Below are 27378 nucleotides of genomic sequence, written 5' to 3' on the forward strand. Positions count from 1 at the left end.
GTAAGAGGCAGCTAAAAGGGTCCTTTTTGTCTCCAGCCTTTTGCTCATTACTACCCTCTTCTCCTCCTACCTCTCCATTTGATATTTCTGTGTTTCCTTTGATCTTTATTCAGAATGATTAGTGTAAGGGCCTCTCATTGACATTGACCCTTCCTGGATCAAGCCTTTCAGCCAGCAAACCAATCAAACTACTTCATCACCAAGCCACATCACTGCCAAGCCACTTTATTACCAAGTCACATAACTGACAAGCCATATAATTGATAGGCCACTTCTCCACCAAGACAGTCCAAGTTGAAGACCAATTCTGCTCCAAGACCACTGTTTCTGCTCCATTGCTATTCATATACAGTATCTTTGCTTTGAATTAGTGTCATATGGTCTAGGATAGCTGGTGGTAGGACCTCATTATTTGTTCACTTAACTTTGAGTTAATTTTTTTCATTTAATTTTAGCTATGATAAAATGTACGATATTGCAAACTTTTCCATTGTTAACAGTCGCAATATTTAGGGATTTCCGTATGTCAGTCAGAGTATTTCACATTCTACAGTACTTACTTTATTATCTGTGAAGGATGCTTGCCAGTGAAGATTAATTTCTATTGATATTCAGTGAAGTCAAGAACTGTGTTAGTTAACTTTCCCCTTTCTCTTCTGATACCAGTACTGTAGTGATATATCAACTTTAACATGGCAAAGCTTAGTATTAATACTGTCCTGCTGTGTCCTTTTTAAAGTGCTATACTGTATTCATCAACATCATTCATCATCATCATCCGGACCTCCTTTCCCACCCAAGGTCAGGGTGAGGAGTAGCATTGTCCAGACAGCACAAACTTGCCCAATCCAAATAGGCCACACTTCCATTCACTCATCATTCAAGCCCCCGGAATCCTGGCTGTGCCGGATACGCCAACAACATTCACCACATTCTGCAGCTGCACACAAACGTACCAGTATCCTATTGATGAAATTAATCCTGTATTACAGATAAAACCCCATGGCTTCCCAGGAGTCACAGCAGGAGAAACTAAGTATAATAAGACTGTTGAGTGATGCAGCGGAATGGACGGAGGAGGAGACGATACAAAAGCTGCCCAACACACTGGCACTCGTCACTATATCCTTTAATACTACCAACAGTACATGGGACTTCTATCTACCTATTGCCAGATGCCTCAGTCCTGTAAGGGGTGGCCACAAACAAATTGCCTCCATGGAGGGAAAATATGGAAGCTGGAAAACCAAGTAGTAAGGGATGCCTTCTATAGCGAGATGAGGAGAGTGGTGGCTGAACAGGGTGCTGTAGACAGAGGCATTAATGAACAGTACAGAGCCCGCAAGAACAACCCCTTGAGAATTACTGATGTAATATGTGGTTGGACAAGAGGCCTACCAAGACATAAAGTAACTTGGTGGTGGGATGAGGGTGTAGAAGCTGCAGTTAGGAGAAAAGAAGGCTCTTCTGGAAATGGAAGAAGGGTGGTAACAAGGAGGAATACTTGGCTGCCAAGAGTAGGGCTAGAAGAGAGGTATACAGGGCTAAGTCTGAGTCACAGAGACTTTTACTTGATAACTTAAATCATGGAGTTAGGAAAAATATGATATTTAAGGTGGCAAATCAGATGAAGAGGGAGGCGGTGGCTCAATCGGTAGAGAGGTGGCCTGCAGTCCTAACGGACCCAGGTTCGAATCCCGGCTGGGGCAGGGAACTGTTTAAGGATTTGAATTTCATTAAATCAGGCTTTACTGATCTACCAGAAGACCGCCGACATGTCGTAAAAATACCCCCGCTAGTACCAATAGACCAGTCCTGTATGAGACAGCCCTAGCATGTATTCAATATGGACGGTGGGTGTTAGTGCCGAAGTGGTGACATGTAGTGGTGTATGGTTTGTAGGAGGACTGTTGGGCCTTGATAGCAGGCTGTGAAGCCTATGCCCAGAGTCGGACACATTTAAAAAAAAAAAAAAAAAAAAAAAAAAATCAGCGTATAATAGGTGAGCAGTGTGTGAAGAATGATGAAGGGTAGTGGTGAACAATGGGGATATTAAAGATGCATGGAGAGAGCAATATAACCGGTTGTTGAATGAGGAGTTTGTCTGGAACAGGGAAGGTTTGGAGCCAGCAGATCCAGTGTTTGGCCCTTGGCCTTTGGTTGACGCTGCTACTTTGAGTGAGGCAATAGGCAGGATGCTGGTGGGGAAGGCAGCAGGTATTTCTGGGTTGACTGCAGAAATGTTGAAGGCCTCAGGAGATATAGGGGTGAGGTTAGTCACTGACCTGATAAATATCCATCCATCCATCCATTGCCAGATGCCATGTATCCCAAACGGGGTGGTCAAGGGCTTAGAGTTAATTGTTTTACAGGGAGGGGCACTAATCCTCCACCAACCCCACTTGACATGTATGATTATTGTATATATGAGTGTGTTGTCCCAGATGATTGGTTGAAGAGTGTAATTGTAAATGTGTATGAAGGGAAGGGTGATGCCCTGGAAAGAGGAAATTATAGAGGTATAAGCTTTTAGATCAGATAATGAAGGTAATGGAGAGAGTTTTAGAAGTTATGATTAGAGAAAGAGTGACTATTGATGAGATGCAGTTTGGGTTTATGCCAGGCAGGGGGACCACTGATGCCATACGTTGTTCGACAGCTTCAGGAAAAATATACCGGTATTGGGAAGAAAAAGGATCTGTTTTTTGTTTTTGTTGATTTGGAAAAGGCCTTTGACAGAGTCCTTAGAGAGGTGGTGAAGTGGGCAATGAGAAAGCTTGGCTTGGAGGAGTGGCTGGTTAGGGTGGTTTATGTTTGTGGGTGCTCGCACCCAGGTAAGAGTGAATGGAGATTTGAGTGATAAGTTTTCCGTGAATGTTGGTGTGCATCAGGGGTCAGTTTTGAGTCCCATGTTGTTTATCATGGTACTTGAAGCCTTTCATGTGACTTAGAAATGGACTCCCATGGGAGATGTTGTATGCTGATGATTTGGTGTTAATTGCAGAGAGTGAAAAGGAGGCGGAGGAAAGATTTAGGAAGTGGAGAGATGATATGGGGCACAAGGGCTTAAAGGTAAATTCAGATAAAACAAAAGTGATGATATCCAGGGTTGGTGGCGGTACTGTTAAAGACGAGGGAGCATGGCCATGTGCAGTTTGCCACAAGGGCGTAGGAAGTAATTCCATCTTGTGTAGGTTTTTGTGATAAATAGGTGCACGAGAGATGTAGTGGTATCAGAGGTAGACTGCAAGATAATGCTGATTTTATGTGTGCGGCATGTTGGGGAGAGCAAGTGGAGATTGTCAGGCTTGAAAGGATTGAACTTGCTGGTGAGTCTCTTGAGTGTGTGGAAGAGTTTTGTTATTTGGGAGACATGTTGTGTGCTGGAGGTGGGGCTGGAGCTAGCTCTGTGGCTAGGGTGAGAAGTGGTTGGAAGAAGTTCAGGGAGGTGTTGCCTCTCCTGACATTGAGAGGACTCTCGCTACATGCTAAGGGGTCTTTGTATGCAGCATGTGTTAGGAGTGTAATGCTGTATGGTAGTGAGACCTGGGCAGTAAAGGAGGAGGATATTCGCAGGCTCAGACGTACAGAAATGACAATGATTAGGTGGATGTGCAGTGCGTCCTTGTGTACAAGGTCTGGGGGGGGCTGGGTTTACAAGGAAGAGTTGAGAGGTTGGATGGGACTGGAGTGTATTGATATTGTGATGAGGAGAGGTAGATTGAGATGGTTTGGGCATGTGGAGAGGATGGGGGATGATAATTGGGTGCAGAGGGTGAGAGGTGTTAATATTGGGGGTGGGGTTGTGAGGGGTAGATCGAGAAAGACGTGGGACGAGGTCATTAAGTGTGACCTCAAGGTTAAGGGACTGAACAGGGAGGCTGCAATAGATTGTGAAGCATAGAGAGCCGCCATTAGGTGACCAAGGCCGATGCATGCAAGCATGTTGGAGCCTTCAAAAACGAAAACGAACGTCACCCTGTCCTCCACCATTTCACTGCCTTTCCCCCAGCTCACACACCCTCTGTCGCATATTCCTCTCCACTCCATCCCTCCATCTCATCCTTGGCCTCCCCCTTCCTCTCTGCCTCTCCACCTCACTCACATACACTCTCTTCGTTAGTCAGGGTTTCAGGTATTGTCTTCAGCATCCTGTCAGCTTTCCAGTCCTGTTTCCCATTTTGCATACATGAGATTAATGTAATTATTCCCAGCCCTTCTGAGTCTAATGCTTTCTCTTGTGTGAACCCGGGATGATCGATGGATGGGAGATCACAGACTGTTATTCAAATACTAAATATGAAACAATGTTTCACCGCACTACACAGTTTTACATAATGTCTAGGATGTGTGCAGGACAGTACCGCTTTCAGTGAAATATTCTTGTGTGTAACAGAAATGTATGGTTGAATAGTTATTTTGTGTGTACAAAATAATCCAAGGGGAGAAGAAGAGTGACATAATGGGGTCTGTAAAAGCCCGCATTGCCCAGAGACAAAGCAGGGATCCTCCGTTGGGCTCAGTGGTAATGTGCGTGCCTGTTGACCGCAAGGGCCTGAGATTGAATCCTGGCCAGGACACTGTGAGTAATTTTTAAAGTTTCAGTTCGGTTATTGCAAATATGTACCGGTATATTTTTGTAACTTTTCAAAGTGGCTTCATAATACAGTGAGTTATAAGAAGATAGTCAGTCACTTTATCCAAACTTCTTTTCTTGAGGTTTTGTTGAAGGATGACCTTTATTGTGTGAGCGAAGTGTTCAAGGTGGCGTTGGTTTGCAGCATTAAGTGGATGCAGAGTTAGTTGTAAATTATTTTGGTACTACTTTCATATTTTTATTTCTGGTTCCTGTCCTCAGTATTTATTAGTGAGAAATAAGATGATGATGATAATGATGAAGATATATATTAAAGGTTTGATTGGTGCATTGTAAATAGCTGTGTTATACTCTTCAAAGAAGTGAAACTCCATTCAGATGTCTATAGGCTACTCATTTTTTTTTTAATCGAGGCAAAGATGCACTTGACAGGCTGGTGATGACTGGCTGAATGCAACATGTCCGAATAACATTGTTGCATTTCAAATAATTGCCGATAATGTGAACTGAAACTTACTAACTCAGATACATTCGGACATGTTGCATTCAGCCAGTCATCATCAACCTGTCAAGTGCATCTTTGTCTCGATTAAGAAAACGGAGTAATAGTTGTTGTTGGATGGTGGTGAAACATTTTAAGGTTGTCCTTTAAATATTCTGGAAAAAGATGTGTAGTAGCTGTACAGGTCCTCTGGGCTTACACCGGTAAAAAAACATCCCATTGTATTGTGACTATATAATAATAATTGTTAAGAGTAGTAGTAGCTGCAGCCCCAGGCTCATCTGAAATGTGAACCCAGTGGACTGCAGGCTGAAGCGCTTCTATCAGTGCCACCATTGCAAGTGACCCTTCATCAACATCAGTTACTAGGACACTTAACATTAGTGAAAGACTCCTTAACCAACATTACAACTTCCTGCAAGGCACACCTCCAGCGGTTGAAGGGGTCCAGGTGGCCAGATTTATATTTGGATCCTTCCTGCCCCATCTTCAGGTTGAACAGAAGGCATTCTCTCTCCTCCATGCTGCTTTCCCCTTCTTCAAGACTGCTTTTGATGATTTACTGCAGGACATTGAACGAGAAGACAAGGACAGTGTGGATAGTATAAATGAACTTATACAGGTAGCTAAAATATTTGTTTGTATATTTGCCCTTTTGTCTAGGATGTTAGTAGATGTGTATTTGTCATTATTTGTATCTTTCTGGTGTATCTGTGTCTTTATTATTTTTTATTTCTTTGGTTGCACATGACTGTTACAGTGTACAGGTATGTACAGTACTTCCTGTCTCCTATTTGTATCTGTGCCTGTAGGTATTGTCTGTTTTATTAGCGGTATATGACTATCTACATCCTTTCTTCATTATGTATCTGTTTCATTATAGGTGTTTAGTAAAATATGTTTCAGTATATGACTGTCTATTTTCCATATTAATTTGTTTATACATATATTAATCAGTCTGCTTGTAGACTAATGCATATTCATAGAGTGCATCATGGCTAGCTATGACAAAAAGTACCTCAAACCTAACCAACTACTCCTTACTATCTCCCCGGCCTTCTTCCCCTATGTTCTTCAGCTCCTTCCATCCACCTTGTTTTTTTATCTTGTTTGTACATGGATGGTGAGGATATGGAGAATGTGGGTGCATTCAAGTACTTGGATAGTGTGATGAGTAAGGATGGAACTTTTGGGGATGAAGTGCTTGAAAGTGTACAGCAGGGAAGGAAGGCTGTTGGTTCACTGAAAGCAGTGATGAGAAATATGGAGGTGAGTATGGAAGTTAAGAAGTCACTGCATGATAGTATTGTGATCCCTACCCCGACGTAGTGTGATGAGTAAGGATGGAACTTTTGGGGATGAAGTGCTTAAATGGGTACAGCAAGGAAAGGAAGGTTGTTGGTTCACTGAAAGCAGCGATGAGAAATACGGAGGTGAGTATGGAAGTTAAGAAGTCACTGCACAATAGTATTGTGATCCCTACCCCGACGTATGGAAGTGAGGCATGGACCTTGCTAGATGGGAACAAATCAAGAGTGAGGGCAGTGGAAATCAGTTACTTGAGAGGAGCATGTGGAGAGACAGGTTGACGAATAAAGAAATGAAAGAACGTTGTGGGGTGATGTGGCTGTGGTTGAGATAATTAGGAGAAATACATGTACATTCAGGTGGTTTGGACATGTGGAGAGAATGGAGAATGAGAGACTGACCAAGAGGGTGTATGTGGGTGAAGTGGAGGGAAAGAGAGAGGGGAAGACTGAGGATGAGGTGGAGGGATGGAATTGAGAGAGATATGAGGGAGGGGGGAGTGAGTTGGGGGGAGGGCAGTCAGATGGTGGGTGAAAGAGCGACTTGGAGGCGTTTTGTCTGCAGCCACCCTTTGCGGGATTAGGGCGTCGGGCTATAGATAGATAGATTGTACATGTCACTACCCTGAAGCTGTACACTAATTTGTACTTTTTTTTTCTTACTTGATATCATTGATGTGGTTAGACTTCATAATTTCCTAGTGGCATTAGGCAGAGGAAGATGGGTTTTAGTAGCCAAGGTTCAAGGGTTAAAGGTGATACTGCTTTTCTTTACTTCCCTTTTAGTAGTTTGCTGTAGGTCCAGATTATTTAACCCATTACTCCTTACTTTTTTTCATATTATAATTTCTTAGCTGTCTTTTAATTGTGTGAAACTGACACAGTAATAATATACTTCATAGCTACTCAGAATCTGTATTCTGTAAAACAGTTCTTTAATACTCACTGTCTTTTGACTAACTTGTTATGTTTCACATTGATATTGTAATTCTTTGTGGGAAAAGCTTCAGTCAGTATTGAAAAGGGCTGCTAGATATCTTTTTATTTTCCTCCAAGGACCACTAACACTCCATTCTTTGTTGATTTGCATTGGCCTCCATTAAAAGCCAGGATTGAGTTTAAGCTGTATTTAAGGACCTTTAAGGCTTTTATTTTAGTTAACCTAAGTATCTACCTAAAATATTTTCTTCTCTTGCTCTACTCTCTGGAATTACTCTGCATAGTTGTGGTAACCTACATTGTGAGAAGCCTAGAACAGTAAGGATTTTTTTTTTTTTTTTTTTTTTTTAAGAAACTACTCTAAGGTTTTTCTTTCAGAGAAAACTTATGATTTTGTTAATATGATGATACAGTACGTGATGGAGGATCACAGGGTTTAATAGTGGCCATTTCTCTGACACAATAGTACTTATGAACTGAAGTCATGTTATTTCAAGGTTTTTAGCACTTGTGAATTCTTTAGAAGAACTGGTGTCATTGAGATACAGAAAGATCAGTCATTATTATTATTACAGTATTGAATGTGCACTTTACCTGGGTCAGGTGTGCTGGGTGGTGTGTGAGTGCTGTGCGTTAGGGCTGCAATTCCTGCTACAGGTGGCAAGGGTGGCAGTGGAGGATGTGAGCAGTGTCCCTGAGACAGTACTGCATGTTGTCAACCGGGCACTACACCATTGCCAACACAGGTCAGCTGCACATTTTTGTTATGGCTGGGTTCCCAAGGCATCCACTTGGACTGAATGTGGTTTATTGCTGTATTTCTGAAATTAGATGGTCTGTAATTGCCTATGTATGAACATTTATTTTTAGCGAATCTGTTGAATTCAAACACACTTCTGCATCAGTGTCAAATTCAGGACTGTGTGGAGATATACTGTCATCTTTAACATCTAAAAATGCTTCTTCCCCATTTTCTGCTCAGTCTTTCCTATATACATCTTAAAATTAAATAATTGTATGGACTTGTGTATTTCAGTGAAGATATGTACAGCAGTCAGTTGGAGTCAGTCAAGGAGAGTCTGTCACTGCTGTTCCGTCATGCTGTGGAGGCGGCTCTTCACCTGGCAAACCTCCTGCCTAACATCACCTTTGACTTATTCTCTGACATTGATATGGAAGTCCTTATGAAGGGTGAGATATGGCATGGTGTGAGTGGTGATGGTGGCTGCTTAGCTGGCTAGGATGGCAGTGTAGGAAAGTGAATGTTATGATAGCTGGAATATGTTCATAGGTTAGAATAGCGCCAATTGAGAGAGACAGCAGAAGTGTACGATATTACCCGGTATATCATTGTGTTTTCTGCTGCCACCATTCATACCAGTTTATCAGTATTTATATCAGTGAGTAAATTTAAGTTTGATGTAAATCTTGCATAGTATGTAGCATTCTAGCCTTAATGTTAAATATTGCAGCTACATCTCGGCTACTTAACTATACTTGTTCTAGCTACTCGTGTGTACATGTGTTTTTTTGGTTTCCTACTTCAATTTTTATTTTCACCTCTGAATTTGTATTTCATTATAAACACTGTACAGTTTTTCAGTCACCTGCTTCATTTTTTAGTCACCTCTTAGTTTACATTTCTGTGTAACTTATTCCTTTTTGTGTGCAGTGTGTGAAGAGCTGCCAACAACAGCCTCCAGTTTGTCCAGTGTGTCTGAGATGCGAGGTTGTGTGCTAGTGTGGCGGGCGTACTCTGAGTTGGTGCAGCGCCATCATGCCACTCTGAACACTCGGCTCAGCCTGGCCACACCACTGGCAGCCTTGGGGGATGAGGTGAAATCCAGCCTCCTCCTCTTAACTTCATTGCCCTCAGATGGTACTGACACACTGGTGAGCACACAGCATCAAGAACGTTAGGTAGACAGCATGTTTACTCAGATTACTTGATTCATATTTTATTCTTGCTGCTAACAGAAAGTTTTATTCAACTGAAGAAAGCACCCTAGTAATGTAGACGTGAATGAAGGCCCAGGTTAACCCCTCCAGCTCAAGAACCTATCTTTAGGGTAATGAAGTCGTGGATAAAGTAAGAATCAAATAAGCAGTATGTCACTGGACTAAATTTGTCAGTAAGAGCATCACCTGTACACCACTCATTTTATATTATTATTATTATTATTATTATTATTATTGGTGGTGGTGGTGGTGTTTTTTTTTTTGTGTGAAGTAAATAATATAACTAGTTTGCCAGTCCCCCTTTTTTATATGTGGCTTTATTTAATTTTTCTTCTCTTTTACTTTTCTCTTTGCTGTGTTATCCTTTTTATACTGTCTGATTCCTCTTCATCTTGTCTGACATTTGTGGTTTTGCAGAGTGAAAAAGATCAGAAGGTGGCCCAACGAGCGACCAAACTTGCCAGCTTTTGTGTGAAGGTGATAGTGGGTCTGTGTGAGAGGTTCCGAGGCTACTTGGATGGGACACATGACACACTTGTAACACTTCTCAGAACACTCTTCAGGTGAGGCAAGGTTTTAGTATTACAGTATTATTATTATTAGTTGCCTGGCCCTGGGCTCCTACGCTCCTCATGGGGCAACATAGGATTGGATGATGGATGGATGGATTATTATTATTAGCAGTGTTGTTGTTGTTATTATTATTATTGCAATTATTATGATGGTGGATGAGTGTGTGAAGAAGAGAGATATAGAAGTCAGCGAGGCTAGGGGACCAACAAAAATAGAGCTGGCTGGATGAATGTTGTGAGAAGAAGTGCATGATCAGGGATGTGGCACCCCATTTTACGTGACAGCATCCAGATTGACTCTATCGGATACGTTTATGTGAAGCTACAGAATGTTGTGAATGCTTTTGGCGTATCGGATAGAGCCAGGATTCCGGAGGCTTGAATGATGACTGAATGGAAGTGTGGGCCAGCTTGGGCTGTCTGGACGTTGCTGCTCCTCACCCTGCCCTAGGGTTGGGAAGGAGGTCCACATGATGATGATGATGATGATGATGATGATGTTTTCCATTGTGCGCGGGTCCAGGCTGCCCTTGCGGCATTTTCTCTGATCATGTCCCACAAACTTACAGAAGGCTTTTGGTGTGCAAAGGGGTTAAAAAAAAAAATCACTTGTATTTCATTGTATTTATAGATTGAACGACTCCCTCCCCCCTTTCTCCCCATGGCAGATTCTTAGGCAACAATAAGGGTCAGGTGGAGTGTGCAAAGAGTGTACGGTGTGAGGTGGGGCAGCAGGTGACCATGGCCATCGAACCCCTCCTCCATCACCTCAGAGATGACGAAGACTTTATAAAGGTATGGCTGAGGCGTGTACTGACACAAGGGCACTGTAGCCAAAATTAAGTCTTGAGTAAAGTTAAAGTATCTGTATCAGTATGTATTGTGTACAGAACATGCTCAGATTATGTATTAATTTAATTACTGTACCTGGTTCAGGAGAATACGTTTCTGTAAAATAGAGTGATTGTTCGTGAGCACAAAGATAAATTTTGCAGCTTTCTTGGATACCCCAATAGTGCAAGAGGCAATAAATTTTTGACTCATTACTTAAAAATAATTCCATAATATACAGCCTCGTACTGTACAGTTGGGCTCCATTGGAAGTGAAATTTAATAGTATATGAGATGGTTATGTGTACCGTACCTTTCACATGACACCACTGGTGGCACCAATACCCATGCATTTAACAGTTTGCATTATGAACATTAAGGACCATTAAGTATGTACGATGGTGCGAAGGCTGCAGTGCTTCTGGATGGTGAACTAAGTGAATTTTTCTCTTTGAAAGTTGGGTTGAAACAGGGATGTGTCATGTCTCCATGGTTGTTCAATCTGTACATGGATGGGGTAATAAAAGAGGTACAAGGTAGGGTAGTGGATGTTGGAGTGGCCCTGGTGAGAGAGGATAGTGTTTGGAAACTCCCTGTACTGTTGTTTGCAGATGATACTGTGTTGTTGAGTGAAGACAAAGGGGAGCTGCAAGGCTTGGTGGATGAGTTTGAGAGAGTGTGTAAGAAACGGAATCTAAAGGTGAATGTAGGGAAGAGTAAAGTGATGGTCTTTGAGAGAGGTGAAGTCAGTGAATGTACAGCGAGGTTGGATGGTGAGGAATTGGAAAATGTGAGTACGTTTAAGTACTTGGGTAGTGTGATGAGTAAGGATGGAGGTTTGGAGGGTGAAGTGCTTGAAAGGGTACAGCAGGGAAGAAAGGTTGCTGGTTCTTTAAAAGCAGTGATAAGAAACAGGGAAGTGAGCATGGAAGTGAAAAAGTTACTACATGACAGTATTGTGATACCAACTCTAACGTATGGAAGTAAAGCTTGGACGTTGTTGGAAGGACACAAGTCAAGAGTGAGAGCAGTGGAAATGAGTTATTAAAAAGGAGCCTGTGGAGTCACATGGAGAGACAGGCTGACAAATGAGGATATAAAGGAGCGTTGTGGTGTGGATGTGGATGTGATAGGAAGCGTTACGAGGAACACACTGAGGTGGTTTGGCCATGTGGAGAGGATGGAGGGTGAAAGACTGACGAAGAGAGTGTATGTGAGTGAGGTGGAGGGGGGGAAGAGGGAGGGGGAGGCCGAGGATGAGATGGAGGGATGGGGTGGAGAGGTATATGAGATAGGGGGGTATGAGTTGGGAGCAGGGCAGTGAAATGGCGGGGGACAGGGCAACTTGGAGCCTATTTGTTTGTGGCCACCTCAGACGGGATTGAGGCGTCTGGCAATAGATAGATAGATAGAAGGCCCAATAATTAATTTAAAATTTCCTCTCTGCCCACTGTTCATCTGACTTCCTTTTTTTTCCCAGGAATATCACCGCGGTCTTTCTGATCTTCATCAAATCGATGCTATTTATATTTCTCAACAAATTAATTTTCACTGGTCTCTCACTTGATGTTTCATACTTACATACATCATTTAATCCTGTGTTGTCCCAGGAGGAGCGTAGGAGCCCGGGGCTAGTCAGGTTGGTCCTGACATGAAAGATGAGAGTGACCAGCTTCATTCATCCCTAAGTGGCATTATGTGAGCAATAAACCCCAACCACCCCTTGGGTATAATCTGACACAGGCTCAATCCGGTTGGAGCACCTTAATTATCCACTTATGAATAAGCAGTATCTCACAACCATGCTGCAATGTGCTTCTGTACATTTGCTTCCTTATACAGTCCTATAGTTTCCATACATAATTTTGTGCTTTTGATCAGGACTTTTCTCTTGTTTTCTTTCACATACAGATGCTGTGAGAGTGGCTTTTTATTGTGGAGTGAAACTGAGAATTTTAAAAGTTTTAGTGATGAGTGAATATCCAAAAGATTGAGTCTGATAGAATGAAGGATTTGCTAGTTTAAGATAAGATTGTATGGGAGTTTTGGTCTAAGCCAGTTTAGCTTAAAGTCTGGGTATGGCATGAAGCACTAGATAGACTGACAGATAGATGGATACTTGGTAGATATGCATTTCACCGCCACCCACTCCAACTCATTGGTTATAGGTTGTGCTCGAGACTGGAGCCAAGGGGAATGAAAATGAGGTGAAGGAGGGTTGGACGACGCACCTCCTCCTTCTGGTGTCCCTTCCTGTTCCCCTTCCCCCCACTCCAACCACCGCTCTGCACCTCGACACCATCATTGCTAGGATCTTCCACTGCATCGAAAAATGTAGGTTGAGGAGCCATATGTAACTGAGGTTGTACATTAGCCCCTGTGGTATATTGACCAGAGCTATTTTGGTCATTGTTGACTTTACTCCATCCTTCATCATCTCCAATCCTGGGAACCCATGGATAGGGAATAACCATGACAGAGCTGCCTCCAGGCTATTTTGTCCTCATGTACTTCCCTCACTGTCTCAAGCAGCCCTCATCCTCCTCATTCCTTCTCAGAAGTTTATTGCATCACTTTCTTTATCACAGAAGGTCTGATTCTACCACAAGTACCCTCGATCTAACTTTCAGAGACTTTCTTTGGCTTTCTGTCTTTGTACACTTTAATGTATGTCCATACCATCTTAACATTTTCCTTTTTATTGAGGTGGTATGGTCATATCCCACTTAGGTAGGAAAAGAGGTCAGGATAATGGTGTTTTCACCAGATGATTTTATTCAGAAAATTTTTGGAGTTAGAAACTATCCTTCTTTGGTAGCATGATTAAAATTAAAATGATGTAGCCTTTCCTGTGTGATGCCTTATTGCAGGTCATGCTAGGTTGTCATACCCACTGTTGCTGGATGGTGTGATGTATGGTGGTCATGCCCAGACCAACTGTACCCTGTATGAGTATGTGCTGATGCGTGTGTGTGCTGCTGCTGCCACAATGCATCCGGCACAGTTTGCCAGGCTTGAGCAGACTATGGTGGCGGGACTTCTCAGTGGTCACACCTGGACCTCCCTCCTTGCTGCTGACCTCTGGGCCTTTATTGCAAGGTGCTGTACTGTTCTGTCTCACAGTATAGGTATCACTTGTGTAATGAGAGGGATGCATTGTCCAAAATAACTATTGTTATGCAAATTGTCACTAAATAGGGGAATTATCTATACTATGGATTCAGTAGGGATACATCATAACCGTAGTCAAAATCAAGCCTTGAATTAAGTGTATAGCCACCTAAAGCAACACCTACTGCCACTATAAACCACTGTACAGTAGATAGAGTATCAAGTATAGAACAGTTGCATTACTGAGTTACAGTATTTAACATTATTACTTTAGTCCTGTTTCAGGTGTTCTTGGGTAAAGCTACTTGGTGATTTTGTATTTGACATTATTAGTCCTTGTTCAGAATTTTCGTAGGTAAAATTATTTAGTAAATTATAGTACAGTATTTGAAATTATTAGTCATTGGTCAGATTTTTCTTAGGTAAGGGTAGTGTATTTATGGTGTGCAGGTACGGTACAAGTGAGGTGTGCCAGCGCCACTGTGAGGTACTGACCGAAATATTGGGTCACACTCGTCCCACCTCCCACCAGCATCTGGCCACCATCACCCTCCTGACCCGTCTCACCACCAAGCTGATGCCACAGCACTACACCAGCCTTTCACAAGCCATCAGTCACAAGGGTACGCACTTACACACTCCCTCCAACACCAGCTCTCTTTTTATTTTCGGAGGCCACCTTTTTTTTTTTTTTTTTATCTGTTCTTACTCATTTACGATCTGGAACTGTCCTTTTAATCTATCCAGTGCTCCGCTTATGACGTCTGTTCTATTAAACATAATGTATCCAGGCATCTTCAAATGAATTGGTATGATTTTGTCATTCTTTTCTCAAATATTCTTTAAATGGGACTGTATTTTCTTTAAATGGGACTGTATTTAGTCTCCCAGGCATTGATTCTTTCTGAGTTGCATAAGGAAAATATTATTAAAAAAAAAAAATTGTGCCATACAATAATTAGTATTTAGCGATAATTTGTTTAGCACAGTGACCTTTCTTCCTGTTATTATTATTTTTCCCAGGATTTATTGTGCATTGTTGGGGTCTTGCATAGTATATGCATTTTTATTTATTCATTTACTTAATTGTTTATTTTTTGGCTTCCTTCCTTCAGACAAATATGTTCTGTTTGAGGAAGACTTTTCATAGTGAAGGGGTAAATAATCATTCAGTGTTTGCTTTAACCAGGGTGCAGTACCACAGTCAAGCATATTGTGGTACAGGCTGACTCAGATAAAGAATCGGCTACAAAACTGAGTCAGGGATTTTTGGAAGAATGCACCAAGAAGATGGAATTAATAGTATCCAGAGCTGCCAGTGAGGAGGGCATCAGGTGGCTTGTGAGTATATCCAAATCTTTGCATACTTGTGAAGAAAATGTACCAAAAACTCTGTGAGATGGAGCCAGGATCTTGTGGGCCTGAATGATGCATGGCTGAGTGCCTGGTCCAGTTCTGTGAACATGTTGTTGATGGTTCTCCCTCCGTTATGGTTCTTCCTTTTTTTGTTGGATTGTACCTCACCCTAGTGTTAGATTAGAAAACAAAGTTAAAATGATGATGATGATGATGATGATGATCATTGAAGGACAAGATTGGGTGATGTGTGAATGAGGCATGTGTTAAGGGGTTGTTATGTAGCTGGAGTAGATACACCAGGAGAATCTCATATTATAATCATGTATTTGTGAAAGGGCAAGATTGAGCAGATGACATTGGATGGTGGTGTGTCACTAGAGGAGGGTTTGTTGCTAAGACACACATGAGAGGGACCTCTAGTGAGATAGGAATTTGGAGGGGCAAAGTTCAGGAGTACTGTACAAGAGTAGAAGTGTAGCTGTTGTAGTCCCAGGTTCATCTGAAACATAAACCTGGTAAACCACAGATTGAAATTACCTGAAGGTAGCACTGCATCATCAGCTAAGGGGAATTACTTCCAGTCCAAGAGTTGAGTCTCCAATACCATACTGATGTATCCCTTCGAGACAGTCATTTCTGTATAACATGCTTTGAGATGTAGGGACCCAAGGCTAGACTACCATTGTCCAAAATGTATGGTACAGATCAGGAAATTTGTAATACTGGGCCACCATTGTCCAAACATTGGTAGGGATTAGGAATTTTGTAATGTTCGGCTATGCATGGTAGGGATGGAGAATTTTGTAATGCTAGGCTACATATGTTAGGGATTAAGAATTTCGTAATGCTAGGTTACTCTAGTCCAAAACATTAAAATGCAAGGATGAAAAATATGTATTATTTCAGGCTGGGGAGCTGGAGTATGCAGGGCCACTTTTGTCAACATATGCAAGAGACAGAGATAAAATGATTCCTTCTTTGATTGCCTTCACAATTGCACTAATGAACTTGTGGCTCAGGTATAGTAAATGCTAACTGTTAGCAGATTTATGCTTATTGGTATTCAGTCACCCTGCCCTAGGGTGGGAAAGGGGGTCTGGATGATGATGATGATGATGACGATGGTATTCAGTATATATTTTGTGACTGATGTACAACCCCTAAGTTAAATCAGGGTTGACGTAACTGTGTAGAGCTGTATACAACTCTGATATGAATTAACCACCATTGCTGTTGCTGTTCTAGTTCCAGGTTCATCTAGACATGTACCTGGTCAGCTGCAGAATGAAAAGTACTGTATTTGATTACCTGACATTAAGGATGAATAGAGTAATGCCTGGTAATAGGTGTACTGTAACTGTTCATCAGTGCAACTTACCCCTGAAATTTTGACATTAGAAATTAAGTTTTCATATAGGATACCTGTCACTGAGTGAATCTATCAAGTATGACTCATTTTGTTGGATACTTGATAGTCCCATTACACTTTTGTTTTGTTTGTTTGTGGATGCTAGCACTTCATGTATAATAGTGTGATATTGAGTTAGGGTGGCGATGGTGATCATGATACTGTACTTGGTTAATTCTGCTTCTGCCCCGTACAGAGTCCCCACTGAACATGTCGGCAGTAGTGTGGTTGACCAGCTGGTGTGTGGTCTACTGGAAATCACCACTCCTGTTATTCACTGCCTCACCAATACTCAGCTTACTCAGGTCTTTCTCTTACCTGCTTATGATTGAAACAACTCTGGTATTCTGTTCTGCAAGTGCTCACACACACAAAGAGAAAAAAAATCGGAGAATGAAAGATATTTAAAAAAAAAAAAAAAAAAAGTGAGAAGTATATGAAAACATAAGTGTGAATACACATACCATATAAATGATGAGGTATATACCTGTATAAAAAAATACATCAGTACTGTTCACTGAAACTCAGGCAAGAATCCTTTTGTGGTGTTATATACAATACTTATGAAAGTTGTTAAATAATCTGAAAATACACTATGTAGTCTGTAATGTCTCTTGATGTTTTCCCCCCTCCTCCCCTTTTAGTCACATAATTGAAGTATGCCTGTTGAAGCCCTTTTAGATGGATATTCATTATTTGTGTGTGTGTCTGTTCCCTGACTCCATGGAAAATGAGGGATGATTGTAATTCAGCTGCTGTTAAAATTAATTGATTGTTTAATTTCCTAAGATGGGCAAGTTGATTGTATCACCTTGGTGGCCTTGACAAAATTATCTGTAATCCTTATGTGTTACCATACCAAGTTACCTCCCTAATGTACTTCTCTAGTCCATCATTCTAGTTCAGTGTTGTAAAAAATTGCAGAGTAACACCTGTCCAGTAGTGTTCTTAACTGATTCATCTTACCTGATAATATTTTTAGGGTATTTACTCTGCCTTTTATTGTCGTGTCTTTTGTTACTAGAGCACAGTATTATTTTATTATTGATGATTATTGATGATGATGATATTATTACAGTATTATTATTATTTTTGTTATTACTGAATGGTTTTGGATCACACAGCTTTCTTAAGTAGCTTGCTCATTTATTTCATTACTGTCATTGGAAAACTGCACTATAAGTTTTTTACCTTAACCTGATCCAGAGTTTCATCCTTTGGTAACTTAGTTCACATAGCTCTGCATCCTTTCCGTGTCACTTCTTCATGATTAACATCACACTTACCGGTAATTGTTCACCTGTTGTTAAAACTGCACACTGATGATGGAAATTTGGCAATTTTAGGCCAGGTTATTTGTACAAGTACTATACCTAACATGTTATTGGCATTTACTGTGTAATTTTTGGGTGTGTGTGTAGGTGATGTATGTGGTACATGAGGTGTGCCAGATGGGGTCAGCGATGGTGGGTGTGGCTGTGTGTCACCTGCTGGCTGCTTTGGGACCTGCTGCCCTTCCCCAAACACCAGATCTGCCTCACCTCATCTCTCTCATTGCTAGTATGTTTTATATGCTCCCTTCTTCTCATTGCATAGCTTATATGACTTATCCTGTATTTGGGTGCTGTTTAATTAGAAGAGCACATACCTCCTCCATCCTGAATATTTCATTCATTGTACTGTATATGACTTATTTTGCTGTTATCACTTCCCCAGAATTGAAGCACTTATGCATACCTTCACATAGGCTAAGTACACTGAGCCAGTTATCCATCATAACTTACTGTTTAGAAGCTATTCACCAATGCATGTTTTGAACCATCTATTTCCAAACCTTGTATATTAATTTGAAGCTGTATAAAATTTAAATATTCATCATTCTGATGGTGACTGTTGAACTCCAGAAGACTATTTAGACTTCAAGTGGCTGTGCATAATATCCAATGAGATAACAGCAGTGAAACTTGTGCAGTTTAATTTTGACAGATGTGTTAACACTGGTGCTGGACAGTGCCAACCCACTGGTGTATCAGGCTGCCCTTGACACATTTGTGGCATTTGGCTGCCACACTACCCATGAAGAGGTGAGTGACTGTTGGTTGTGATAGTCCAGTAGTAGAGATATGTGTATCTCCTTTCTTGATCTCTTTTTGACTGATACAAAGCAGTGAGTCACCACATTCTTAATCCTGAAAGAGTTGTTTGAGTTTTCAGTCTCTTCCACCACTCCTAGTTGAGGATTAAGATAAAATTTAAGGTAATAAATATTTAATAAAATTTTGCCATGATTAAAATTTTATGTAGGAGGACCTGCCATTATACCCTCAGGTGCTGGTGGAAGGCCTTGGTGGCTGCCATGAGGAGGTGCAGGCCAGGATCACTGCTTTCCTTCAGCAGGAGCCACACCCAGCACCACACCCTAGACACACCCTTCTCATTAGCCAGGCAGCCACCTCACAGTTTAGTGACACATCAGTTACAGGCAAGTGTTTTAAGCCTATTGATCTTGAGAAATCCATTATACAACCTGGCAGTAGCAGTGAGGACCCAGAGTGTGATGATGAAGCAGGAGCAAAGTCTGCCAAACGACTGAGAACAAACAGTGATTCACCCCACAGTTTCAGTGCTCTACTGGACTCATTACACCAGTCCAGCACCATGATGAAACAGATGAAGGAAAGTGATCTTGTTTTAGATGAGATACAAAGACTGAATATTAAATCCATTTTAGAGGAGATGCTGCATATCATGGGACCAGAAGTTTCATGACTGCCAGATGTGCATTAGTTTGACCAACAGGCAATAGAATTTATATATATTTCTAGAAGTAGTAGTATAAGGTCCTTTATGGACCCATTAAAAAGACAAAAACCATTTCAAGTTAGTATTTTTTTTTTTTTTTTTGACTGTCTGGAGCCCTCTTCCCACAATAGGTTGGAAGATGAGGTCTGGATAATGATGCTGGTGAGGGACACATTTGTTACCATAATAATATTGTGCTTTCAAGAGTCGGTGGCCACCAACTAATTACTGCTGTACCAACAACGAGTTCAGCAGGCCAAATGGAAAATGACCTGAAAACATTAAAAAGGGTATTTCATACAACAAGCACCAAATTCTAATTTAATGTGGACAATAAATCATCTAACATGGTAAAAATACTGGTAATACTTCACCTAAATTTTTGAAGATTACTCATGTATATTTTAATACTTGTGTTTGGTCATTTCTTACCATAATTATACATTACAGTATACTGTATAACATTTTTACATATAGTATTCCTTTTATAAACAGTACACTGGACCTGGCAGCAATGGAGTTCATCACAGTGTGTAGCTTTTATTTTTGTCTACATGGGTAACAAAATATATACAGTATTTGAATATTAAATACTGAACTCTACAGGCATATTTTTATTCACAGCATAATATAACTGTTATTATATTTGATTTCTTCATATTGCTTATAAAGGCTCCAGCATGCATGCATCCATCAGCCTTGGTCAACTAATGGTGACTGTTCACGTTTTTCAATCTCTGGCAACCTCCCTATTCAGTCCACTATCCCTGAGGTCACACTCAATGACCTTGTCCTAGGTCTTTTTCAGCCTGCCTCTCGCAACCCTACCCCTGATGTTCACACCTCACCTTCCACACCTAGTTGTCATCCTCCATCCTTTCAACATGCCCGTACAATCTCAATCTACCCCTCCTCAACACAACAATAATACAGTACACTCAGGTCCTACCCTTCCTCTCAACTCTTCAGTCACAATTCAAGTCTCCCAGGCCTCTCATTCAAGGATGCACTACTTATCCATCCAAACATTGTCATAAGTGAAGTTTTATTTATATATATATTTTTTAAATTTGAAATGGTAAAAATCCATACTTAAATGCAGTAAACAACTCAGCTGCTGTTACTCTGTATGTGCAACACTGCCACTGCACTGAACTCCTCAAAACAACTGAAACAACTGCTTCCCATAATTTTTACTGATAATTACAGCATAAATCTTGTGGCATGGACCCCCCCCCCCAGAGTGTAAATTTAGCTGATATCCTGCCCTAGAGTGGGAAAGGAGGTCCAGATGATGATGATGATGATGATAAAACAAAGCTGCCATTCTGTAAGGTTTGAAAATTACCGTTACATGACTAAACACATACTGTACTCAGAACATTGGGGAAAAAAAAAAAAAAAAAAATCTTACAGTATTGCTGAAACTGTAAAAACCTTTAAACTAAATGATTTGATGTTGCTAGCATTAGAAAAACATGAAGTTTAATGAAGGTGAACTGCATTTAAATAACCATCCATCCATCATCCAACCCTGCGTTGCCCCATGAGGAGCGTAGGAATAAATAAATAAGGTCAAATTTATTTCAGCATAAATCCCCTCTAAATAAATGTTGATACAGTTACAGTATATATATGTCATTCTGCCAGTCATAACTTGTTTGTGCCGTAGTTCGGATGTTATGCTGTAGAGGGAAATTCATATACAAATCCTGTCCTCACCTCACGACACAAGACTTGCATGACAGTACAAACGAATCTGCCAATTTCTGCATTTCTTCCTCACCGCTGCTTAGGAGTCTCATTAAATCACTTATGAATGGAATGTATCACTGACTTATACTGAACCATTAATTCTGTGCATAATTCACTGAACATATGACCAGGAAAAAATAATACATGTACAAATTATCATCCAATCCTATATTGCCCCATGAGGAGCGTAGGAGCCCCGGGCTAAGCAGTTGGTCCAGACATTTAAGATGAGAGTGACCAGCCTCACTCATCCCTGAGTGGCATTACTTGAGCAATCAATCCCAACCACCCCTTGGATATAAACCTTCACCAGCTCAATCCGACTGGAGCGCAATAACTACCCACTAAACCACCAGGCGCCAAAATTTGGTTATATGGTTACCACACAGTGTAGTAAATGGTTTCCTGGTGCACAGGCAACCATTTGGCTTGTCACTCAGTGTAGAGTCACCCACAGGCTGAAGGAAGAGGAAAGAATGAAGGAAAGAAAGACAGAAGAAGGAGTGTAAAGTCACCCATAGGCAGAAGGACAAGGAAAGAATGAAGGAAAGAAAGACAGAAGAGAATGGAAGAAAAGAAGGATGGAGAGGAAAAGGGCAGACACCCGAGAGCAGTCACTAGCAAAAATCATCTTGCAGGATAAGTTAGGGGTAAATCTAATTTTTTTTAGCCCATTTTCATATAGGCTACATAGAAGCACTGCTGTCAGGTTGTATACGTTTTTCAAATAAGAAATTTCTGAAAACTGAAAGAATATGATGAATTTAATTATATTCAAGATTTTATTTAAATCAAAATTTTTACTACCTGTATTTGCAATTTTTGGCATAACTCCAGTTTATGTAATTCACATGTCAATGAAAATATACAATTTTACCATCTTGCGTTCTGGTTCAAAGGGACGTTTTCTGTGAACGCTTTACTTTGTTCTCTTTGCTCATGATGCAGTAGTCAAAGGTTTCATCAAAGCTGTCCTCTGGGGAAGTGTCATCCAGTGTGTACCTAAGAACAAGGGGAGCAAGTTACCATCACCATCCCATCTTTTTTCCCCATCCAAAGAATGGGTTAAAGCAGGGTCAGCAAGCAAGAAGGAAAAATGTGACAGAAAAACTAAGCAACAGCATGCCCAGTGACATGAGCCATGCACTCATTCACTCACCATTCAAGCCCCCAGACTCCTGGCTCCATATCATATATATAACAAGTCAATAGGACATCTATTAAGTTAATAAGGGAGATTTAGTTAGGGTATATATTTAAAAAAGTAACTGCACCTTGACTATTATATTCAACCACAGGAATTGCTCCCACACCGTCTGTGTGCAAGACCTGCAGGTAAACTACTGCTTCAAGAAAAGTAGTTTAATTCACAAGTAAGCTTTGGGTTCAGGGGGAAAAGGGGATGCCTGGAGGTTCTATAGTTGGGGCCTTCCTTTCAGCATCAAACAGATAGACCTTCACAAACAATATTCCTCAAGCTCTGGGGTTCTTACTTGCACTTGGTGAAGAAGGTGATACCACCAAGGTTGTGCTTGAAGACTGTGAGGACAACCTTGCTCATCTGATTGGTGAAGGCCATCAGCTCCAGGACCTGAAGCATAAACCGACCTAGGCCCTTCTGACGACACTCAGGCTCCAACTGAAGTTCGTAGCTGTTGGTGGCAATATTGACAATATCATCATTGTCATGAACATTTTCTCCCAACTGATGATGCTATAAGAAGAATCCATTAATAGGGAAGGGGGGGAAAAAAAAAAAAAAAGAGTAAAAATAGAGTGGAAGGACCACTGCCAGCATGTACACTGAATAACCTATTGATGGCTGAAAAAAAAAAAATAAATAAATAAAATAAAAAATAAAAAAAATAAAAAGGATCTGTGTTATCAGAGCTGCTTAAATCTGCATATCGTTTGACTATATTCTTTTCATCTTGATTTGCCTCAGCATTTCATCATTTTGTGGCTTATTTCACACAGCTCCATGACAGAAAATAGCTATGCTCAGCTCTACATTCTTTACATAACACTTCATGAACAGCATCATAATGTAGTGTTAATCTACTGCTACAACACAATATTCAAGATGGAGATGGCAATTTTAGGCCAAGTTAGAGTAAATGGAGTATAATACAACATGGAAGCATGCACAGACAAGACCTTTGCAGAATGCTAACCAATAGAGTACTTCAACACCATAATCCATGTCAAAACGGAAGTGAGAGAAGCCAAGAGGTTTGTCCGTGGCAGTATCAATTGCCACAAGGAAGCAGGCAGCATCCTCTGTCATCTCCTCACGCTTCATGTTCTCCTTCCATCCCCCACTGCTTTTCTCGTACCTGGAGAAAGTATGGAATAAGGTGGGGAATTGCAGGTGTGGAAAAATTACAGATTGATGAGGCTGCAGAGATGCATGTGATGTGAAGACTAATGAAGGAGGAGGGATAAAAATTGATACATGAAGACCATGAGCAGAGTCAGCAAGATAAATGAGTAAACATGGGTGGAAAACAATAAGAATGAAAGAAAAAAAACTGGTATGTGAAGACAAGAACCAAAGTTGGCAAAACAGATGAATAAAGATGAGTGGAAGGCAATGAGAGTGGTGGGAAAAACTGACAGGTGAAAACCAGAAGCAGTTAGCAAGAACAATGATTGAATGAGGGTGAAGTGATAAGAACATATAATAAAATAACATCTGCTATAATATAAAACTTACATGCACATAGCATAACTAGTAAATGCAAGTACTGTAGTATGCAGACACTCACAAGGGCTGCATGTTACGTTTGGTGAGATCAATGGCCCACTCCAGCAGTGGTTCATCCATGTCTGCTACTCGCCTGTAGATCAACTTGCAACTCAGGCCACTGCGTTCAAACTTATGGAAGCTTGGGAACTTGGCCAGTGGGTCAGGCTGTGAAGAAGAGGATAGTAATATTTTGTTCCCACAGGCACATTGATTATATGCATAGCTTTCTATCATGTTGTAAATGTCTAAATTTATGTTTATTACAATACAGTATAGTAAAAAATTTAAGTTTAGTTAAGGATACACTGATTACTGTTAATTAAAATAACAGTTTGTTTACTATACAATTTTTAAATTAATTTAGCCTAAAATTACCATTTCTCCTGCAAAAATACAGAGCCAGAAGAATACATCAGCACCAGAAAAATCCTGCCGTGAAGAAATGCAATGGAAAGGATGTGACGTAATAATATTATCTTTTCCTGCCACTGTACTACATGAAATAAACTGAAAAAGGACACAAATCTAGACCAAGTTAGGGTAAACAGAGTATAGTCAATGTGTATGACAAATGTGAAGAAATAATGCTGGTCAGGTGATCAAAACACAATGCATAGCTACAAGTTATGTTCACATACAGAAGGGTGTGAAAATCTACTGTACAACACAGCTTTTGGGGGGACATGAATCAGAGATAGAAAGTCCCTAGCATAATCTTTTCCTGTGCCAAGGAACTATGAAAAGACCTGGATATAGCAGTGCTGGGCGATGACAAGCAACCTATTACAACACAGGAAATATGAGAATTGCAGTCTTTCTCTCTTATCCTCTGGGCAGATACTTATTGCCTGAAATGATTCCTAAGCCAAGAATTTTACTGACCACTTCCTGGGCCAACTTCACCAGCCTCTGCCCCTCCTTGATACGTGCTGCCTCAGCTTTCTGCTCTGCCCGTCTCTCCTTCCCTTTGTTCTTGGACCTCTGCTTTTTGAGTTGGCGTTCCTGCAATATTCAGTTTATGACACATGCAAGTAGTCAAATTCTGTAAAATGAAATAATCTACACTAGCATTATACCTACATAGGCCAACTAAAATTGCATCCTCTCACACAATTTGATAGACCTACCAGTATGCGGCTATACATATTGTATCAAGACTCTTCTTCCGAATAGTTTACAACATGTTGTTGATCAACCCACTTGTCTGGCCATGCAGATCCATCAACTGCAGGCTAGTAACCGCCCCTGCTGGGCTGTCCCAAGCAGTGAACCAATGTTCCCTTGTGACTGATTGCTCCAAACAATAGTGAGATGTGGATGTGCAGTGCGTCCCTGCGTCCAAGGCCTGGAGGGGCTGGGTTTACAATGGAAGAGTTGAGAGGTAGGATGGGACTGGAGTGTATTGGTGTTGTGATGAGGAGAGGTAGATTGAGGTGGTTTGGACATATGGAGAGGATGGGGGGTGATAATTGGGTGGGGAAGGTGAGAAGTGTTAATATTGGGGGTGGGGCTATGAGGGGTAGACCGAGAAAGACATGGGACGAGGTCATTAAGTGTGACCTTAGGGTTAAGGGACTGAACAGGGAGGCTGCAATGGATCGTGCAGCGTGGAAAGCCGCCATTAGGTGACCAAGGCCGACACATGCAAGCATGTTCGAGCCTTTAAAAACGAAACGAAACGAGAATTGATATTGAGGTTTGGTTCTTGGGTGAATGCTGCATTTGCACTGTGAAGTCAAGATATATGAAGTGACCTATTTCATGCAATCCAGCTGCTTGTGGCTTTCAGTCACAGCAGTTCCAATATGGCTAGACAAATGACTGCCAAGGTTATGTCTAGACTCGCTGGGGAGAAAGGCTGATGTTTTATATGATAATTCATTACATCTAATGTTCAATGTATAGATGCAGGTATAATTCCCCCCCCCCAACACCGTGTCCTCTTTTGTCGATAAGGGCTATGGTGTTGTTGCCCCTGGGTAGAGGACTTAGGTTTGGAGCCTGTAGCGCCTTATGACCGGATGCCTTTCCTTATGTCTACCAATGACCCTTGGGTGGACTCGAAGCGCCGACCCTTCTACGGGTGATTACTGCACATTCTTACCGTGCAGGTGAATATTATATATTTTCAATTAATAATATACCACAGAACAGAAAATACAGTACTTTACAGCACTAATAAACTTTTTTTATTTGTTGTTGCTTATGACATCACTGGCTCAACTGCTGTATCACCTTGCTAACTGACACTACGCAGCATATATTACTTCATTTAATAAGATCCTAGTGACCACTATGGCCAAAATTCATGTTCACTGGGTTTGTTAAAGGAAGGTTTTACTGTGAAATAATTAATCACTCATACTGCTACCATTTAATAATTTAAACACTTATAATTTTGCTGTCTTGCCATTTATAGTTACTGTTAATCTGTTTACTGCCTTCTTACTCCTCCCTGATCAGCTGTCCTGTCTTTACAAACCATCCTTTTTTCTCTCTCTCTCTTTGTAGTACCATTACTCCAATCCATTTCTCCTTGGCCATCCTTACTGATTCCCAGCATATTTTCTGGGCCACATTTATGCTTTCACTTTTTGTATATATTAATTCAGATGTTCTACTTTTCCATTTCCTCACTCAGCTTCACAAGGGTTGGTATGATTCTGCCTTTTTCTTTGGTCTTTAACAGTCTAATCTTATCTTACTTTAAGCTACTCCAAGTGAGTTTTCAGAGGTCATTACACTTTGCAGTGTCTTAATTTTTTTTTTTTTTTTTTTTTTTTTTTTTTTTTTAAGGTAACATGTTAGACTATACAGTACAATCACCTGCAATGTTTTTCTTCCTTAGTTACCTCCATTTGTTTGTCCTCTTCTTAGTTTTTAAAAACCTTTATCTTTTGTACAATTTTTTTTTTTTTTTAATAACCATAAATTTCTCTCTTGCCTTCAGTATTGTCCACTCTTCTTGCAACTCCTTACACTCTTGTTTCAGCTTGTGGTTCTCCTCCTTTAGCTCCTTCATTTCTTTGGCATTTTCTTTGCACTTTTGGCATATCCATAATGGTCTTTTACACTCATTTATGGCATTGTACAGGTCTAACGCTACCTCCTGACATTCAAAGTGGAAGCACAATTTGCATACACTGCTTTTCAAGACTCTTGTCATTTGTACAGTTTTTCTTTGTCTTTTTCCATCAATTTCTCTCTTGCCTTCAGTGTGGTCCAATCTTCTTGCAATTCCTTACGATTTTGTGTCAGCTTTTGGTTCTCCTCCATTACCTACTTCATTTCTTTGGCATTTTCTGTGCACGTTTGGCATCCGCATTAGTTTTTTACTCATTTATGGCATTGAACACGTCTAGCGCCACCTCCTGGCATTCAGCGTGGAAGCACAAATTGCATACATTGCTTAATGCAATTCAATTCTTTTTCCGTTTCTTTGACAGCTTTCTTGTGCCTTCCACTTAACTCCGACCTCTCTGCCATT

The 27378-nt window shown here is 40.8% G+C and overlaps 2 protein-coding genes across 2 annotated transcripts; one reads left to right on the forward strand and one right to left on the reverse strand.

The window, feature by feature from the left end:
• Positions 1–1002: 1002 nt before the first annotated feature.
• Positions 1003–19354, forward strand: LOC145394666 (FIGNL1-interacting regulator of recombination and mitosis-like). Its single transcript, XM_080268439.1, has 16 exons — positions 1003–1122; positions 5509–5721; positions 7949–8091; positions 8382–8536; positions 9018–9238; positions 9722–9867; positions 10545–10671; positions 12876–13041; positions 13578–13806; positions 14269–14441; positions 15008–15159; positions 16084–16196; positions 16782–16890; positions 18007–18145; positions 18572–18679; positions 18927–19354. The coding sequence occupies exons 1-16, from the start codon at positions 1003–1005 to the stop codon at positions 19352–19354; spliced, it is 2742 nt and encodes a 913-aa protein (XP_080124565.1).
• Positions 19355–21885: 2531 nt separating this feature from the next.
• On the reverse strand, positions 21886–26760 carry Naa40 (N-alpha-acetyltransferase 40). The gene is made up of 6 exons (XM_080268499.1): positions 26744–26760; positions 24774–24893; positions 23911–24056; positions 23317–23478; positions 22636–22794; positions 21886–22144 (listed from the first exon to the last, which is right to left on the reverse strand). The coding sequence occupies exons 1-6, from the start codon at positions 26747–26749 to the stop codon at positions 22036–22038; spliced, it is 702 nt and encodes a 233-aa protein (XP_080124625.1). The 5' UTR covers positions 26750–26760; the 3' UTR covers positions 21886–22035.
• Positions 26761–27378: the final 618 nt, after the last annotated feature.

Source organism: Coenobita brevimanus, chromosome 28 (genome assembly GCF_032717465.1).
Source record: "Coenobita brevimanus isolate Jiangsu-jjx chromosome 28, ASM3271746v2, whole genome shotgun sequence".
Taxonomy (NCBI): Eukaryota; Metazoa; Arthropoda; class Malacostraca; order Decapoda; family Coenobitidae; genus Coenobita; species Coenobita brevimanus.